The 13590-nt window shown below is 48.3% G+C and overlaps 1 protein-coding gene across 6 annotated transcripts in view; it reads left to right on the plus strand.

Annotated features, from left to right (window-relative positions):
• Window positions 1–1332: 1332 nt before the first annotated feature.
• Window positions 1333–13590, plus strand: part of ZBTB7A (zinc finger and BTB domain containing 7A) — a 50662-nt gene continuing 38404 nt past the window's right edge. The window contains exons 1-3 of one of the 6 annotated variants that reach the window (XM_029614262.1): window positions 1545–1641; window positions 4217–4302; window positions 10871–12063. In XM_029614262.1, coding sequence (XP_029470122.1) covers window positions 10886–12063 — 1178 coding nt within the window. In that variant the 5' untranslated portion in view covers window positions 1545–1641; window positions 4217–4302; window positions 10871–10885. Of the gene's footprint in view, window positions 1642–2333; window positions 2729–3143; window positions 3301–4216; window positions 4303–10870; window positions 12064–13590 lie in introns of those variants that run through there. The other 5 variants (XM_029614261.1, XM_029614264.1, XM_029614258.1 and 2 more) reach the window with 5 other exon arrangements.

The following is a 13590-nucleotide window of genomic DNA, read 5'->3' on the forward strand; positions in this document are numbered from 1 at the left end:
GCATAGTATTAGGAAATCAAATCCTAGGAAAGTGACTATTACTATTACTACTTACCATTTCTATAGCGCTACACGACATATGCAGCACTGAACAAACACACAAAAAAAGACAGCCCCTGCTCGGTACAGCTTACAATCTAATAAGACAAAGATACAGGACAAGAGCCTTGGGGCATTCCATAAGTAATGCAATGGTTAAAAAAGTCTAAAAGCAGACAATCAGACCTAAGATTTAACAGCAGCCTCAAAAAGGTGGGTCTTTAGGTGGGATTTAAACCAGCAAGAGAGGGAGCATAACGCACCAGTTCAGAAAGACTGCGACTGTCTGTAGGAGACCTAGGATTGAACTCCAATGAAAACTAAATACCTCTCATGCCTCTTAGAACAGGTCAAAACCAAGGTTACTGATGTTGGTAAACACCCTTCCCTTTCCCCAAATCCACTGCAGCTACCTAGGAGGCCTGGGGATCAAGCAAATATGCCCAGCAATGACCAGTTTAGTATCCTGGAATCTTCTGTCCCTTGTAATTTGCGGGGGGGGTTTGACATTTTCATTATCTGAGGGTCTATGGAATCTCAAGTCAAATTTTGAAATCTTCAGTAAAAAAAAAAAAAAAATCTTAGCAGGTTTTGAAAACTCTGAATAATCGCTATTGTTGACAGTGTCAAAAAATCTTTCATGCACCATTTATAACCTCACCAAAAATATTTACAAAATCAGTGCCATATATGCTTTTGTCACAATAGATGATACAGAAGAAATATATCACCATTCCTCACCCCCCCCCCCCACCCCCCCGATTATTTCCATATAACCAGGGCCAGTGCAAGAGGATTTGGCACCTTAAGCGAAGCTTAAGTCGCTACCCTCCTCCAACCTATCTATTGGTGGCAGCTCCAGCCCAGCGCTCCCTTCTTTGGCAGTACTGGCTCTGCCCCCTCTGGGCCTCGGGCTGGTGAGACTTTGCTGCCCCCAAAATGTTGACACTCTAGGCAAGCACCTAGTTTGCCTGCTGGAAGAACTGGATATAAAGCCAGGATTAGTATGCATGTGTTAGCACAAAGCTCAAGTTCTCCCCTAAAGAAAAGGTAAACTAGCAAGGACAGAGGCTTTCCTATGCTGAGGAGAAGTACACACTGTTCACTGGTGGGGTAGCAGGTTGGAAGGCACTGTGCCGGATCCATAAGATGGCACCTAGCCACAGATGGAGGAGGAGGAGGAAGTTGGGGAGGGAGAGATGAGAGAGACATGCTATTAATTTCAGGTCACAGGTCTTGGGGGGGAGACAGAAGATCTACCACTGCATTTGTCCCTAATGCAGTCCTGTCTGCTTCTTTTTCCCAGTGCAAGGCTGCAAAAAAGCGAGGCAGCTGATGTCTGAGACGTGGCAGGGTGCTGCTGGCCGAGCCAGGCACTTGCAAAGCCTGTTCCTTCGATGTCAATTAGAGCCCCCGCCCGCAGAGAGGGGAGGCTGCACCTTTAAGAGAAGGGAGGACCCCTCTGCCCTTACAGCAACCAGGAAGGGAGTTGAGCATCATACGGGGCTTTGCATATACAGTTACAGAAGGGGCAGTAACAGCAGAGCTGGCCAGGAACTGACTCCAAACTCCATTCCAGCCCCCCTTGCCCGGGAGCAGCAGGTAAGCTAGAGTCACCCTTGGGCTCTGGATCTTGGGGGCCTGAGGAGCAGCCCTATCCCACCTGGACTGTCTCCTCATCGGGGAGGGGGGCTGCTTGCCTACTGTACTTATTTCATCCAACTTTATTGACAGTAGGGTGAGGGGAGAGATGTGAGGCTGTGCAGGCTGAGAATTCAGGAAAGACTCTCCGGTTGTGCAGGGGCAGAGCACTAGCAGATGTCTGGAGGGCACATAGGGGGGAGATGTTAAGACTGAATTCAGGAATGGGGATGAGGCAAGTTTGGGATAAGTATAAATGCACAGTCTTCCCCCACCCTCCCGAAATTCCTTATTCTCTGCTGCGTGCATACGTTGTCGTTGGCTTAGCTGGTGCAGATGGGGGTGGGGTGCAAGCTGGAGGTGATGGGGGGGGGGGGGCGGTGGAGAAAGGGACCTCTGGGGGTCGTAGTTTTATCGCCGTCTCCCAGGAGCAGGTGAAATAAGTGGCCGGACTCGCCTTCCCAGGCTGCCCCATGATCCGGCCCAACACAGTGCCGCCTGCTAGGAGAGGAGGCGTGGTGACAGGCATCCGCCGCGCCCAATGACGGGCCCGAGCTGGCCAGCCCCCGCTGGCCAATGGGTTCCCGGAGAAGGACTCAGGCGGGAGGGGGAGAGGGCGGGGTTTCGTTCCGGTGACAGGTCCCGAGCGCGCGCGCCCGGGCGCCCGGTGGCCCGGCGGGGGAGGTTTTAAAGGGACCGCGCTTCCAGAGCACAGACGGTGGGAGGCTTCTCTCCCTCCGAGCAATGTAGAAACCCTCCCCCCGTCCTCTTTAGCGCCACCATCTATTCCTCTCCCTAGTACAGCGCTGTGTATAGGCTCCGGCATTGAAGCTTGAGACGCAGGCTGCCGCCAGGCCCTGCCCCCTGCCGCCCCCACCCTGCCAGAGCCCCTGGGGCCTGGCGGGGGCGGGTGGGGAGGAGAGAGGGCGGGGTGCGGCAAGCTGCCAGGCTGTCCAGCGCTTTTCCGCTTCCCTGAACGCCGACGAGTCGCTCGGTCTGGCCGCGGCGGCGGGGGACGGCCATGGCGGGCCCCAGGTCCCTGCGGAGGGTGAGTGCGGTGTGGGTGGGGAGAGGAGCCCTGTGTCCGGGGAGAAGGGAGCACCTCGATCTCTGCCCCCCCCCCCCCCTCCCTCCCTTCGTGGGCCGGGAGAAGAGGTGCTGCCGGTGTCTGTCCGTAACATAATCTAAGGTTGCCCTTCCCCTCCCCGCCACCCCCGGTATGTCACTGCCCAGGAGGGGCATCTACAGCCAAGTACCTCTCTCCCAAATAAATTCCTGGGGATCTTGCTGTAGTGAGAAACCGCCATAGGTTGGGCTGGCTAGGACTAAAAGTGTTATCACAAGCTCCGGGGCTCTCCTTTCCTCGGGCCCTAAAGGAATCGGTGCGCCCAGACAAGTTACCAGCGTCCTCCTCCTGCCCCCCCCCCCCCCCCCCCCCCCGTAACCCCAACACTCCAGACGGCTGGAGAGAAGCAGCTGATGCAGAGCTGAGCAGGAAGAGCCCTCCTGGGTTTGCCGGGAGTCTTAGCTGGTTCAGGAAGGAAGTGGGTAGAAATGTGTGTACTGGAATAATAGAGGATGCTTTCTGCTCAAGACGGAGGTGCCCTGGCAGAACTAAGAGTAGGTGGAAGGATCTCGATACTGGAATACCCGGGGCTGCTGTAGGTCACATGACTGGGGTGCATTGGCAGAGTTGGAGGCGGGCGCAAAGAGCTTGGTACTGAAATAGAAGGGAGGGCTGCCAAGCAGGTCCAAGGTGCATTGGCTGAACTGCATGTGAGGGTCTCCTGACTGCTGTACATCGGTATTAAGATGTACTGGCAGAGCCACACTGATGAGGCAGGCTGGTGCCAAGTTGTTGAGATGAAGTTGCAGTATCAAAACCATCCCGATGCTTTTCTCACATTGATGCTAGTTACTCTCAGATGTGATAGTCCTTAGAAAATGACTGTCTTGCCAGTTGTTCTCCAGGTTATCCATTTATTATGATGTCTAAATAACATGAAACTCATTTGACTCCTAAATTTCCGGTCACAGAGGTTTGAGTTAAAAAAAAAACCAAAAAAACCCCCAAAAAACTAAATGGACCCATTTTTTTTATAGCTGGATTCTTTTTTAATTTTAGAGCTCAGTGCTTAGCAGTTTAGCTTATTGTGCACAGTGTTCCCTGCTGCTGTGTATTTCTGCTAAATTTTTCCAGTTGCCTGATGTTTCCAGGTCAGCAGGGACTGGCATCCCATTGCATATGGGACTTTATAGTCCTGATTTCCTTAAGAGAAGCAGGAACTACATCCCAACCTGCCCTGGGAGAGGACTAATTCAGCCTGTCTTTGATTACCCAGAATTATATGGTAACACTTAGCATTTTTGTTATTTTATCAAAATACAATCCTTCAACACTAAAGCATATTTGAGCCTGTGGCAGCCACCCTTACCAATATTGCAGAATTCAGAAATTTTGGACTCATCAGTCCAGGAAAGGCAAGGCATGTCATGTGACATTCACTCTAGGAGGGATGTCTTATTTCTTCTACAGATTTCTCCTGTTATTTAGAAACCTAAAATACGATGGCTGATAAAGACCACAAGACCTCTTGAGTCTGCCTGCTTTCTTTTCCTGTTGTAAGTACTGCAGATACTACTAAAAATAAAAAATAAAAAAAAATTGATTTATATTCTGCTTTTTGGCACTTCAAAGTGGATTGCATTCAGATACTGTAGGTATAATCCCTTGCTCTTCTATAATTTAGGATTATCTGTGCTTCTCCTATGTTTTTGTTTTTAAATTCCTTTACTGTTTTTGTCCCCACTTCCATTGGGAGACTGTTCCATCTATCCACTGCCTGTTCTCTGAAGAAATATTTCCTCAAATTACTCCACTTCATGCCATAACCCCCCTTGTTCTAAAAATAAATAAATACATTATTACCACTTCTACATTATTTATACTTTGGCGGCTTATTTATTTTTATCAACTATCCCCATTTCCTTCTCTTCTCAATGGTATAAATGTTTAGATTTATTTATTATCAACAGTCTCAGGTCATAGATAGCCATGTGGCTGCCTCTGATCAGGGAAAGCTTATGGCAGATTTTGCTGTATCTGCTGAAAAGCCATGGAGATTGGGAATTATGACTGTGTGTTTCTGGCCTCCACAGAGCAATGTATCTGACACATTTAGGTACTGGTGTCAGTAAATAAGTTTGCATCCATGTGTCCATTTCAACTTGCTTTTTTTTTTTCCCCCTTAGAAGGGGAGGGGTGGTGTTGGTTGTCATGGATTGACTGAAAAGAGTGTGTTTCAGTTTTCTTATTTTTAGGAACTCGTGTTCCACGGTGTTAATGATAACAGGTGTGTGTGTGTGGTCAGGCACTGTGGACTGATATATGCTGTGATAAAAGCTTTCCCTCTTTTCTATCCTTTTTATTGCTTTCTGTCCTTTTGTGCTTCTTGTGTTCTTCTTTCCTTTGCCAACCCTATCCTACTCCTTCCATTCCACCTGTCAGCACATTCTCTCTTTCTTGCGCTCCACTGTGTTCCTTCCTGATGGGAGAGGAGAGGTTGAAGGGGGTGGGAAGGGTGTAGCTCTATGCAGGTATGCACAATTCTGCCAAACCCTGTTATATAGACAGAGCTTTGTTACCTGCAGGTGGGAGCGACTAAGCAATAAGGGAGTGGGCTAGATCTGCTGCTGACCCGCCCTGCCTCACTGTTGGCAGGTAACTTCCTGTTTTCTCTAGCAAATACCTCTAAAGGGGATTTTTGACAGTCATGGTTGCCCGCCAGAGGTGAGAGACTGATTTTCCCCCCCACCCCCCTCAAAGGGGTGGCTCGTAGTATAAATAATATAAGGTCATAAGGCACAGGAGAATCGGTCTAGATGCTTCAGTTCCTCTTACAAAGCATTCTGGGAGTTTCTAAATTTGCAAAACTGAACAAGAGGAGTTGAAAACTCAAAACTAACTTGGCCTGTCTTTGTGTTGTGGATCCTGGGCAGCTCTTCTGGGATCTTCATGTGCTGCTTCTATTCCACATCATTTATTTTTCACAGAAGCACAGCATAAACTGGAACTAGGGGGTTGTAATTTAAAGTAAAAAAGAAAAGTTTGGCTGTTTCAAGATTCAGCTGCTCGCCAGTGTGTGTCATGGTATTAAAGGTGGAGTATTATTGTTCTAAATACTACTACTACTTCATAAGTATAGGTCTAGCTGTGTGCACACTTTGGTGACAGTGGTGCTCCATCGAAGGTGCACACTACCTAGGAATGATCCTTACTTTCCCTTCCCCCTCCACTGAACTCAACCTGCAAAAGGCTGCCTTTTCCTTTCTCCCTCTTCCCTATTGCTTTCCCTCCATCCTGCTGCTTCCTTCCCTTTCCTCTCTCACTCCCCCCCCCCCCCCCCCCCCTTCAGCTGTACTGCTGGGTCCCTGCACTGCAGTAGTGAAATAACAATCCAGCTCTGGAAAAGCCACTGGGAGTCCTGCAAAGGCTTTTGCTTTCCCTGGGGATTAATTTGGCATTTTGTGTTCAGTGTGGGAGCTCTGAGGACAGAACACAGGATGACGTCTCATTCTCTAGAAACTAGGAAGTGCGAGAAATGTCTGGCCTAGAACTGTCCGTCCCTCCCTCCCCCCCCCCCCCCCCCCAAAAAAAAAAAAAGCATAGAGGGTGTAGCTCCTTGTTTGGGAGGCTTTTATACTGGGACAGGACAGCCTAAATCGCCTCATGTCAAAAACTATGTTGAGACTGAAAGCCAGGAGCTTTGTTAGGTACTTCCACAGTTATAATTATAAGGAAACAAAATACCACTGATCCCAGCAAAGTCTTTACTCAGACCAAGAACAAACACGAAGGGGTGAGGAGAAGAGCTGGCAGCATGTGAATAACACTAACGAGACGTAATGTCCTTCTTGAGGGGGGGAAGATGCTAGGTAGGTATCTGGCACCATGGAGAAATCTGATAGGGATCCCAACAAAGCATGAAAAGAGGAAAGAAATCTGCAAAACGATTGGAGGTCATCATGAGTTATCCGTTTATTCCTCGTTGTCCTCTTTCTTCCACCCACTCTGTTTCCGTCTGTCTGCGTGTGTGTTTCCAGCCGTATTGCCATGTGTGCGCAAGGCACAGTGGCCCCTCTTAGCGACGTGTAGTTTGTGTTTTGAACCAGCATTTCAGGGTTGAAATGGGTCCCTTCTAGGTGTGTGGTAAGAGACAGCACGAGATGATCTTGGGAGATCTTCACCCCCGGCAACTGCCGCCTTGCTTCTTCTGGGTTTTCCGGTACTTCGTCTGCCCCTACCTGGGGGTTTCCCCCATTGTTAATCTGTTTTAGCCCAGCCATCATAGAGAGAGAAACTGTGGTCTCTGTTAGCTCTTCAGCCACTTCCCGGGCCTTATTCAGGGCTTTCTGCTTCTGGGTAGGCGGGGAAGGAGGGTTTTCAGAGGCACAGCACGCGGAGGCCCTCTGTCCTCCCAGGCTACCACAACTGCAGGAGTAACCTAGTGGTCAGAGCAGCAGGCTGTGAGCCAGAGGATCTAGGGTTCAAAGCCCACTGCTGCTCCTCATGACCCGTGGGCAAGTCACTTCATCTTCTGTTGCCTCAAGTACAAACTTAGGGCCTCATTTACCAAGCATTTTTCCCAGAGACACAGATTGCAGAAAAGCCTCAGTACATCAGGCTTTTGGATTGTAAACACTTTGAAGTGGCTGACCAGTCCTGAAAGTATTATCCAAAAACGGCTTACCCAGGTGCGAGGCGTCCAGCTGCCCTGTTCAAGCCTTTTTACCTGTCAGTCCCAGGATCAGAAATGCATTCCATGAAGCGAGAGTCTATTGTAGTTCAGGGCTTATTCCTTAGGCAGTGTAAGGGGGGTAAGAAGATGTCCTTGGGGCTTACGGATGACACTTACCCCACCACCTCCATCTTAACATGGGAGCTGTGATAGGGGATGGGAGATCAGGAAGGCAGCAGCCTTGACCGCGATGCTCTGTTTGCGCTGGTGGTCGAGAGTAACTTTTTTGGTACACCAATCATTTTTAGAAGGACTAAAATGATCTTTGTCAGCGATGCCATTCGTGCCTCAGTGACTGGTGGGAGGAGAGTGTTTTAGGGGCTTTGTTGGCCTACGCTCTGCAGAAAAAAAAAAATTACGTTTAGGAGATCGCCATGTGAGTTGTCCTCTCCTCCCAATACATTCTGGGGGTCATTTTCAAAGGAGTTACGCATGTAAATGTGACATACTATCGTAGCAATTTTCAAAAGCTATTTACTCGATCTGGCCCTTTGTTTTTAGCATCTAATTCGTGCAAAACTTCTAGGGTGGGTCTGCAGGTCCAAAGGTAACCCGACCAGGGGTATTTATTTATTTTTGAGGGGGGGGAGGGAGGTGTTCCACGTAGACATGCATGTCCCAGAAAGTAGGCTCCACGCGCTCTGCATGGCTCCTCTGGGTTTGTTTTCTGGCTGCAGTCACTGCTACTGTTGGACTGTGGTGTTATGCAGGTTGGAAGACTCTACGTTTGATCAGGGCGAGGTGAGGGGGAAAGACCTGTCGAGACTTGCTGTAGGATATGGCAGCAAAAACTGTCGGCACAAGTATAAATTGCTCCTTCCTTTTCCCAGCCAAAATGGGCGAGGAGTATAATATATACATTTTTTTTCCCATGGAGAATGGTGGCTACCGATAAAACTGCAACACTTTTGTCTGCAACCTCTAGCCACCCTGGACTTTGTAGACAAGAGGAACTGATGAGGTGATATAATACGTTGAATTTTGTTCCCAGCAGCCAGTAAAAATTGTTTGAGCACACAGTTTTTCTTAACATTTAAATGAATTGCTAAATCTTGCAAGCAGTCATTTTCAGATCTCTGCAGACTGATGCAAGCAGGCGATGTAAAATGTTTGTAATTTTCTGAGCCCAAGGAAGACACGCAAATGGTTTGTGACTTGGAACAGAATATATGGAAGGATAGTTCTTGTGGACGTAAGAAGTGTGCGCAGCTTCTTAAGAACAAAAGAGCCACAGGTGGCGTTAGTGGTTGGCCAGGCAGGTCACTCTCGCTGCCTTGTCTATGAGAGAGATGCATTTGGGAAGCTCAAGACTTCTGCCTGACTTTTATAATCCTAGTATTTAGTTTTAAAGGTGGTCTTTTCAGTCCTAAAATAAGTGTCTTCCTTTTTAAGACCAGGAACTCAACTTCACACATCCTCTGCAGCGCTGACACAGCAGTTTCTACCCACAGTTTGAAAGAACTGAGTTAAAAAAAAAAAAAAATCCAGAAGTGAAATCCTAACAGCACCATATTGTACAGGATTTGTCAAGATCAGAGGAGGGGGAGGAAGGGATGCTGGGAATTGTAGTTCCTTCCAACCTGTTTTTTTTTTCTTCCATCCCTGGTCACTATAGTTTTTGGTCTCCTGAATACAAAAGCCATTTTGTGCAGTGCAGTAGAGGGCAGGAAGTGTCTCGTGACCCAACATCGGTCTCTTCCCCCCCGCACATGAGACCTTAACTCTTCCTTGGACACTTCTCGATCCCACCCGGCTGGGGTCCATGCTTCTCTTTCTCTCTCACGTGATTTCTCTTCCTGCCTTGCTTCTTGTCCCTGCGGACAAGGTGGGTAATCGCAGCAAACCCTGGGGGCTGTGCAGCTGAAGCAGCTTTTCCAAATTCCTAAAGGTTATATGATGCGAAGCTCTAGAACTCTGTCTGCAATTTCAGATACAGGGAAAGACATCTGGTCTAGGAAAACGGCTTCAAATCCAAATTTCAGGCCTAAAGAGAAACTGCCAGTGAGCCTCTTCTCTCCCCTTGTGCTGCTGCCACTTCCAGGCTTCCTCTCTCTTTCTTGTTCTTTCTCCCCTCCCCTCCCCCCCCATCTCGTTTCTGTCTCTAGAAGCATTGGGTGTATATTGTTGGGACAGCAGACACAAAACATGCCGTGTGAGCAAACTCCGGGCTTCATGCCTGCTGCTCTCCAAGGAGACGGGTTTCATTGTACGAGCTGGCGGTGGGGTGGGGTTGGGGGCAAGCCTGATAAACGGGGGAGCAGAACACAATATGTAATGTGGCAGATAACAACTTTTATCCGTTCTGCGCTGTCCAAGACGCGACTGTCTCACACAGCTGGAGAGCAAATCGGCTCATGCTGCTCAGGAAGACGTCGACGGGATGTGTTCAGTGCCCAGTGACCCCTCTTTGTAACAGACGTTGGCTATGAAGTCGCATACTTTGAAGTGCCCATTGAGAATTGTTTGTTAGAGTCAAGTTTGACTCACAAGGCCTTTGGGATTGGGTTTGTCGGCCACTTTGTTGCGTGAGGGGTCACTGTATATGAAGGAACGGGGGTTACAAGCCACCTTCTTTGGGAGTTTGGTACCTTTCATCCCCTCCCTTGTGTAGCATTCAAGTACAGTTGCCTCCACGGAGGTTGGAAAGGAGGAGGCCTAACCTCTTCCAAGGTAAAAGGGCAGCTAAACCTTTTAGACTACTCGGCCAGAGGGGGGACCATTCCAGCCACGAAACGTGGATGAATTAAAGAGATGCCATGGGCCAGGCAGCTCTATTTATTTTCATGCTGCTGAGTGATCTGACTTGTTAGTATGGATCATGTCGTTCAGGTCAAGTAGAAAAGTTTCACCAGATCTCCCAGGATTCCATAAAACTGAAATATTTGGGTTTCTGATAACCTCTTCAGCTGAGCTGTTTTATCCTGGATGTGTGTGGTGAAGGAAAGCCTCAGGTACTGTATAGGAGCAGTCTGAAGCTGGCTGAGATTGGTTTGGTTTTTGTTTTAGGCTATTTTAATTAAAGTTTTCTGTTGACAGTAGCAGTAGAGTAATCCCTCTTGTTGAAAACCCGTTTTACCGATTGAGGTGCTTTGCATGGAGATTAAATGTGTATATTAAAACCTTAATGAACCAATCCAGCCACAGACAGCATGCCATGGCATCGAATGACTAACATTGCACAATGCACTTTTTAAACGTTCTCACACACAAATCAAAGTAAGTATCCAGAATTGGTTTGCTAGTAGAAAGTGGACCCTGCAAGGTGACCCATTTCCTTTCAGAAACACTTTGTACAGTATTGAGTTGATATATCTGAGTCCTACTTTCTAATAGTCATGCTTTCTGTGCTTTTTTTCCATTCTAATGACTGGGTTCCCTTCGCTTTTCTGCAGATATCTGCGGTCAGCATGATGGGTGGTGCGGACGGCCCTATCGGGATTCCGTTCCCTGATCACAGCAGCGACATCCTCAGCAGCCTCAATGAGCAGAGAAACCAGGGGTTCCTCTGTGATGTGGTCATTGTCGTGGATGGGCAAGAGTTCCACACCCACCGCTCGGTACTGGCAGCCTGCAGTCAGTACTTCAAGAAGCTTTTCACCTCAGGAGTCATGGTGGATCACCAGAATGTGTATGTGATAGACTTTGTGAGTGCTGAGGCCCTATCCGCCCTCCTGGAGTTTGCATACACTGCGACCTTAACCGTCAGCACCTCCAATGTCGGTGAGATTCTTGATGCCTCAAGTCTGTTGGAGATCCAGTCAGTGAGGGATGTTTGCACGGATCTCTTGGACAGGAAGATTCTGGCCAAAAATGACCAGAAGGATTTAGTAGATCAAATTGATCAACAAAACCATCTCAGAGCAAAAGAGTACCTGGAGTTCTTCCAGAGCAATCCCATTAACAATGGCGACCAAGCCAACTTTCAGTGGACCAACCAGGATTTGAGAGACTTTGATAGGCTGAATTTCCAAAGCCAAGACAGTGAGGAAGGAGAATGCAATGGTGCAGACTTCTACTCTCAAGACCCAACAGTTGAAAGACCAAAGGTGAATGACTGCGATCCAGAGAACAGCCATGGTGCATGGCAGGAGAGAGATGGGGAAGCCCCAGGCTCTTTGTACTTACCATCCCAGAACGGACATTATGGTGGGCATAGCCTGCAGCTGAAAGATGAAGAGGAGGAAGCAAATCAGCCAGATCACCAGGAAGCCAGGGACTCTCCAAACTTTGTTTCAGGAGGAGTGGACACAGAGGAAGCTAGCAGCCGAGAGGTGGATGGTTTGTCTGCTAGTGCTCTACTGCAGCGAATGTTCAATTCCGTGGGGAAACAGTCTGGGGAGGAGGAGTTGAAAGACGAAGATGGAGTCATGGATTATTACTTGAAATATTTCCGCAGCTCTCATGAGAGCGACATGTATCCGTCCTGGTCACAGAAGGTGGAAAAGAAGATCAGGGCTAAAGCATTCCAAAAGTGCCCGATCTGTGAGAAAGTGATCCAAGGTGCGGGCAAGCTGCCACGCCATATTCGAACCCACACGGGTGAGAAACCTTATGAATGCAACATCTGTAAGGTCCGGTTTACAAGGTAAGTGAAGAGAGGCAGGTGGGCTGCTCTGACCCAGCTGTTCTAGTGAGGATAAAGAAGAGAGAAGGCAAGGGATAGAAGAATGGGGCAGGAGCAGAAGAAATGGCAGGAAACTGATTTGTGCCGAATTAAAATTGACCTTCTGTCTTTATAAGCATCATTAAGGTTCATAAAAAGTGTTGCAAAATTGGAAGGAGAGAGGCCTAATACGGATCAGATGGCAGCCAGAGTGTGAGGGAGAAGTTCTCCTTTTCTGGGGATCAGGGAGTTAGGGAAGATTGTTCCATTCTATGTTTCACTTCAAGGGTTACTGAGAGAGAAGGAGGCAATCTTCAGTCTTGAGTCTGATTCCTGCAAAGCTGGAGAGCTCTGATGGCAGACCCACCCAGCTCTGTCTCTTGGTTTGCCAAGAAAGAAAACATTGCATTGTGTGAGCTGGCTGACAAAGCAGTAAAACTGCCTAGCCCACTTACAGAAGCCTGCAGTCCACATCCATTAAACTCCCCGAGCCCCAAGCCACTGCTACTGTTAGGGAGCATCGTCTTTCAGCACACTCCAGGTATAAGGAAGACCAGGCACTGGAAGCTTCAGGATCATGTTAATAATTAAATAGTGCCCAGTGGAAGCTGGGAAATAGCAGAAGGGTGTTACCTAGATTGCTTGTAGGGTCTATGGGAAACGCCATAACCCCTGCATTAGGCGCTGTTATCTCTCCGTGGTCTTTGCTCTTATTCTTCTCTTCCCTCCTCTCTCCCTCTCAATTAAAAAGGAAGGGGCAGGCAGAAATACACCCTGCAATACAGGCCAAGTATGTTGCAACTGTAAGGCTTGAGTCTTGTGAACCATGGAATGCAGGTAGTGCGCCCTGTTGCTGAGGGCAGGGTGCCAGGGTGCCACTCCTACAGTGCCTTATGCCAGCTGCGCAAGGGTACACGGACTGGCTGGGAAGGGATACGCTTACCTGTTTGTATGTATGCACCTGACTGCAGGACTGAATTAGAGGGAAAGAGAGGCTATTTGTGTTCATGAGTGTGTCTGTATGTGTCTGTCTGTCCTTGTACGTGTGTGAGACAGAAGGAAGCAAAGAGCTAAGGGATAGGAAGGTACAGTGCACAAAGCTTGGGTCATCTGCTTATAAACCTTGGGCTACAGGTTTTGGATTTTCTTCACAATTGCACCATGTATGTGGTCATGGAAATCTGTTTATCAACCCCTTTTTGTGTTGCATTCAGTTCTGGAGTGGATTCTGATATTAGTTAATCCAGAAGTAGAAGTCCTGGGTAGGATTAATGTGGAACTCGCTTTCCACTCTCCTCCAGTATAGATGTAAGCAGCGGTGAGTTTAGAGAGGAACGCCACAGTCGCCAACATCCTAGAGGGGTGGGTGAAAATCATACTAAAATGTTGGCAAGTGGGAGCCCTCTGATTTGGCTTGCAGGTTGATTTATCATCGGTTAATGTAGCTCATTTCCTTGGCGCTTTCAAGGTGGAATGCTTGGTTTGGCCAGGAAGCGACTTATCTGTGGT

The sequence above is a fragment of the Rhinatrema bivittatum genome, chromosome 8 (assembly GCF_901001135.1).
Source record: "Rhinatrema bivittatum chromosome 8, aRhiBiv1.1, whole genome shotgun sequence".
In the NCBI taxonomy this organism is placed as follows: Eukaryota; Metazoa; Chordata; class Amphibia; order Gymnophiona; family Rhinatrematidae; genus Rhinatrema; species Rhinatrema bivittatum.